Source organism: Sodiomyces alcalophilus, assembly GCF_042370955.1.
Source record: "Sodiomyces alcalophilus JCM 7366 unplaced genomic scaffold ACRALscaffold_7, whole genome shotgun sequence".
NCBI lineage: Eukaryota > Fungi > Ascomycota > Sordariomycetes > Glomerellales > Plectosphaerellaceae > Sodiomyces > Sodiomyces alcalophilus.
Window position 1 is genome coordinate 2,827,392 of NW_027263538.1, and position 5,088 is coordinate 2,832,479.

The 5,088-nt window shown below is 44.3% G+C and overlaps 2 protein-coding genes across 2 annotated transcripts; one reads left to right on the plus strand and one right to left on the minus strand.

The window, feature by feature from the left end:
• Positions 1-2,318: 2,318 nt before the first annotated feature.
• Positions 2,319-2,834, plus strand: ACRALDRAFT_2044133 (uncharacterized protein; the record flags this gene model as incomplete). The annotated part of the gene is made up of 3 exons (XM_071021405.1): positions 2,319-2,323; positions 2,380-2,423; positions 2,515-2,834. The coding sequence occupies 3 exons, from the start codon at positions 2,319-2,321 to the stop codon at positions 2,832-2,834; spliced, it is 369 nt and encodes a 122-aa protein (XP_070872836.1).
• Positions 2,835-3,058: 224 nt separating this feature from the next.
• ACRALDRAFT_2029560 (uncharacterized protein) lies at positions 3,059-4,143 on the minus strand (the record flags this gene model as incomplete). Its single annotated transcript, XM_071020598.1, has 5 exons — positions 3,059-3,392; positions 3,480-3,867; positions 3,951-4,003; positions 4,057-4,063; positions 4,113-4,143. 5 exons carry the CDS (start codon positions 4,141-4,143, stop codon positions 3,059-3,061), a joined length of 813 nt encoding a protein of 270 aa, XP_070872837.1.
• Between the last annotated feature and the right edge of the window lie 945 nt (positions 4,144-5,088).

The following is a 5,088-nucleotide window of genomic DNA, read 5'->3' on the forward strand; positions in this document are numbered from 1 at the left end:
GATAATAGGTGCTATAAGGGAGTTAGTCACCCCACCGTTAGAAAAAACAAGAAGACGATACCGCGATGTCCCTAAGCGCGTAAGTAAAATACGCGGCGTTACTTCTATGATATAGAGGTAGCCTCTTACGCTATTATATAAGCGTTTATAAAGGCATATAGCCTATTAGCCCTACTTATAGCTATATAGAAAGAGCAGAGAAGCTCAGGAGCTTTTTTACCCTAGGAAGCGTATATATACTAGCCTATAATAGGCCTATAGGGGCTAGCTCTAGGGCATATAGGGCGTATAAAATAAAAACAGATAATTACACGCGCGCTGTTAATTAAAGTATATAGTCGGCTTTAAAGCCGCTATAAGTAAAAACGTTATAGGCTTCCTAGTATAGAAGCCGCGAGTTTCGTACTAGTAGATAAGTCAGCACCGGGGCCGCTATAGCCCCGTATAAGACACTAATCCTTAAAAGAGAGAAGCATAGGGGTTTTTATCTAAGTCTTATACTAGTTCCCTAAGTCTTATACTATGGGTCTTCCCCCTATACGCATCGGATAAGGACCGTATAGTTAGAATTCTGGCTACTAGACTACCTAGGTAATAGAAAAAGGATAGCGGAGTAAGAATTATAAATAATAAATAAATAAATATAGCTACCTAAGCGAGTAATATAATGCTAGTAAAGCGTTTTATCTACGATAACCGAAAAGTAACCCTAAGTGGTATTAAACGGCCGCTTACTTATAGCGATAATTACCTATAAAGAAAGGTTAGATATAATAATAATAAATCGACGATATAGTAGCGACACGATAATATTAGAATAATAATAAAGTAAGATAAAGTATCGCTATATACTCGGCGATTATAATAAAGATAGTTATAGGAGGAAGATTAGGAGCTATAAGGGGGACTACACGAAGGAACTATATACCTATCGCCGAACGGTTACCTAAGACTAGGTATACTATCTATAAAAGCTTAGATTACTATAGGTAATAATAATAAGTATCGCAGAGTTTTTATAGTAATATTCGGATAGATCACGAGATATATAGTGGGCGATAGAACGCCGTAGTAAATAAAGGAGCGGCTACTCTTTTTTCCTATGGGTTTTTAACGAGGGCTTATATAGAACTAGATAGAGATAATCAATCGCGATAAACGCGTAATTAAAGGTATTATAATAACACGAGTCTACGGGACTAGACTCGTTAAAGGGGGGGTAGTATAACAAGACGATCATAGAGCCGTCGGTATATAGTCGGACCGATAGCCGCGTACGGACTACCAATCCGAACCTATCTCTATGCGTGCGTTAAGGGATATAGTTTAAACCCTTAAGTTAAAGTCTTAGTTTAAAGTCAGCGCTTAGTTAACGAATACACTACGATTACTCTACGATTCTACGCTATCGAGCGTTTTATATAATATCTTTTTCCTTAACTAAAGTCTATAGACTTTCCTTTCGTTATAGTATTATAATAGAGTAGATCTAGAATAAGATAATACACACTTAGTAATTAACTAACTAGGTAGGACGAAGGGGTTAATAGAAATTAACCGTAAGATAAGCCTTTTTTATAAACCATTAATCTAAGGGGGCGACCGGAGCGTTTTTTATTTAACCAGGCTAAAGTATATTACTAATAGCAGTTCGCGATACCCTATACTAACCCAGGGGATATATCGAATTTAATCGCAATTACTTTTTAACTAAGGCCATCGCGATAGGCCTACGCAATCAGGATCTGTTTATAAGGCGAATGCTTAATGTAATGCGTAGCGTAATTAGGGGTATTTTATTTCCGAAAAAGTTTTAGTAGACTGACCGACTTAGTAACCTGTCCTAAAAAGGATGGGCGTATACGCGTTACCGGACCAGGGCCATGCGTGTTACCGCGATTCTATAGAAACCTCTGATCTGCGTGCCAAAATCCTGCCCTTAATCCTGCGGCAGACCCACATCCAGATACCGGCCCGGAATAACTAGTTCCCCACCTTATGCGGGCCAGCCTGTGCAACAATAACGGATCTCTATGAGAAACTCTGACATAGGTGTACGTACATAAAAGAAGTCCAGTACCGTACCAGTGTGAGATAACCAGTGTGCCCCTCTGCCTACCTACCTAGGTCATTGCAAGTTTGTAACCCAAGCCCAAGATAGTCGGCGTTTGTTGTACAAAGTACCTACCTACGAACAGTAAAACCCACAGGAAAAGAGGACTTCAGAGTTCTGTCTTCAATTGTGCCACATGTCTCATAACGGGACCTGGAGCAACTCTCTTTCGTGAAGCCACTGCTAGTCTCGTCTATCCAATACCATGTGGTAGGCCACTGCCAGCAACCCCCCGTCAGTTCTGGCTCGTCTAACAGCAATCCTAGCAAACACATTCTCAACGCGCAGGTTGCGATACGCTCCCCTTGCTGTATGTCAACCCCCCATGACTACTTCCTCTCTTTTGTTAATCCATAGGACTTTTTGTCGGGGTACGTCACTGACCGCATTTGACATTGTAGGCAAGAAATGGTTCGACTGCGCCCAGTGCCATCATGAACAAGAGTCGCATCCGCTCCTGCAGACGTTCGAGATGACGTTCGCCTGCAAGAAGTGCAAAAAGTGCTTCCGGAAGGACGCAAATGAATTCGAAGAGGCGGATGAGTACTGCCCGCATTGCGATAACCACTTCATTATCGAGGCCAAAACACCCAAGCCTGCTATTTCAATCGAGGGTGAGGACGCACGCGTGGACAATAGGATGATCAAGGACGACCGAGTGAAACCGGCCAGGAAGAGGACCATATTTGACCCCGTCGAGGACGCGGACAAGTTGGGATAAGATTAGTATTTCTCTGGTAAGAAGATGATATGATCACGACGCGATGATTAGCTGGTCTCTTTCGACGGCATGCATACATGGCGAGTTCGACAGGTGTTTCCATCACGGATTCACAAAAATACTCCTAAGTGTGGTAATACAGTGGTCTTTGAGGATAATTTAAATGTCCTCGCGTCGTTTTATCGGTCCCCTTGCACCCTGTTGAGACGTTGCAAGCACAGCCCTCAGGTCTCGCCCGCGCCTTCGCCAGATCCTCTGGTCAGAATGGCAGCACTGCCGGTACCTGGGGTGCGACCGGTCTTTTTCTTGGCCGCTTCTTCCTGCTTCTCTTGTTCAATATTCTTGACATAATTTTCAATCTCTTCCACCGGCAGCATCTCAACTGGTTTCCCGCTGGCCATTAGGGCAATCTCGATGTTTTTCGCTCCGGTCTGGACAACTTCGAGGAGAGACTTGACTGCCAGTCGAATAGTCGCCTCACGATCCATATCCTCCTGGTAGTTTCGCTCGAGAAACTCACGCACTGTCTTGCTGGAGCGTCCAATGGCGTTGGCCTTCCTGTACGGGTCGTAAGTAAAGGCATCGCCCGCATGAATTACAAGTCAGGCAAGTCAGGAAACGCAATTGCATGACAGGATGACGCACCATGCCGAGTAGATACCGGATGGCTCAGTCTGATACAACCGGGGGACTTTGCTGCCGTTGTCGAAACCGACTATCAAGGTGCTGATACCAAAAGGGCGGACGCCGCCACTCTGGGTGTAGCGCTGCTGGACACCGGCAACGTATTTGGTCATGTACTCAATCGAGGCAGGGTCCTCGACCGTGAGCCTGTGCGATTGCGCTTCTAACCGTGCCTTGTCGACGAGAATTCGAGCATCGGCGTTCAGACCGGCGAAAGCCAGGCAGACGTGGGTGTCGAGGAGCTGAATCTTGGAGGGGGTAATCCGGGTATCTTGTAGTTTCATTGCGGATCGCTTCTCGCAACCGAGAACCACAACGTCGCTTCCCTTGACACCCACCGCGCAGGTCCCTAGGAGGTCTTGAGTATGAAACAGATAACGAAGATACGGGACGCACAGAGCGATGCATGAATTGACCAGGGTCAGCTCTTACCTCGTTTGACGGCCTCGCCTGCGTATTCAACCTGGAAAACGTGCCCATCGGGACTGTGACGATGGTTAATCAAGGCACATTGTGAGGCGTACTGATGTAAACGAACCTGAAGACTAATCGCTGATTAGCACAGCATCAGACATGGTCGCGAAGATAGCTTACCAGAGAGAGCTCTGTCGTATCCAGATGCCATAGTTGCCGATTATACGATAAAGTCCCAATTATACGAAAATAACGAGAGAAAGCGTGATGGGAAGGTGCGTGCCACAGGTGTCGAGATTGGTTCGTGGATAGAGAACGTGTCTGGGGTTAAGCTAGGCAGGCTTCTATCATCTGACGAAGCTCTGTCCTACCTACCTACATAGGTACTACGTATAATGCACATACAGTACCTTGTACCTCAGCTGAGCTACAGCGAGCAGTGGAGAAGCCTCGTACTACTAAATGCATAGAATATAGGCTTATCGGGGATAGTATAGAGGCAGGATATTCCATTCCGACTGTACGAACCTGTGTCAGGCATTTGTGCCCAAGGTCCCCGAAAAGCCCGATAAGCCCGATGGGTTATATTAGTAGAGCCACGTCACACACTGCTCCGAATACGGCGGTACGTCTAATGGATATATTATAGTGCTTTTCCTCTCTATTGCCTGTATATTTGATATCGTACACTTATACTCTTTTATAGTCTATGATGAATATAAGTTATACTTTATACGATATTAGTGCCCTGATAGTTATAAGCCTGGTGCTCTGGTGATACGCCTTTATTCTGAGTACCGGTATTTATACGCCCCCGGTTCACTATTTGTTGTCCACTTAACCCTAATTAGGAAGGTAAAGCGACCCCGTGTATAACTAAAATCTTAGCTCTAAATGTTATATACCCATACTTTAAGACAGATAAAAGATAATATAAATTTTTAGTAACTTATACCCGGTATAATAAAGAGTTAATTTATAGCTTATTCTAGGTGTATTTGTATTAGCACTAAGTCCCCTAAAATTCACGATATCCTATAGCTATCTGAAGCCGGCGATAGCCCTTATTATAGCCACCCATAAAGAGCTGCTCGATACCGTAAAAGCCTATTACCGCTAATTTAGATTTAGAGTGGTCAAATTACGCTTTAGAAAA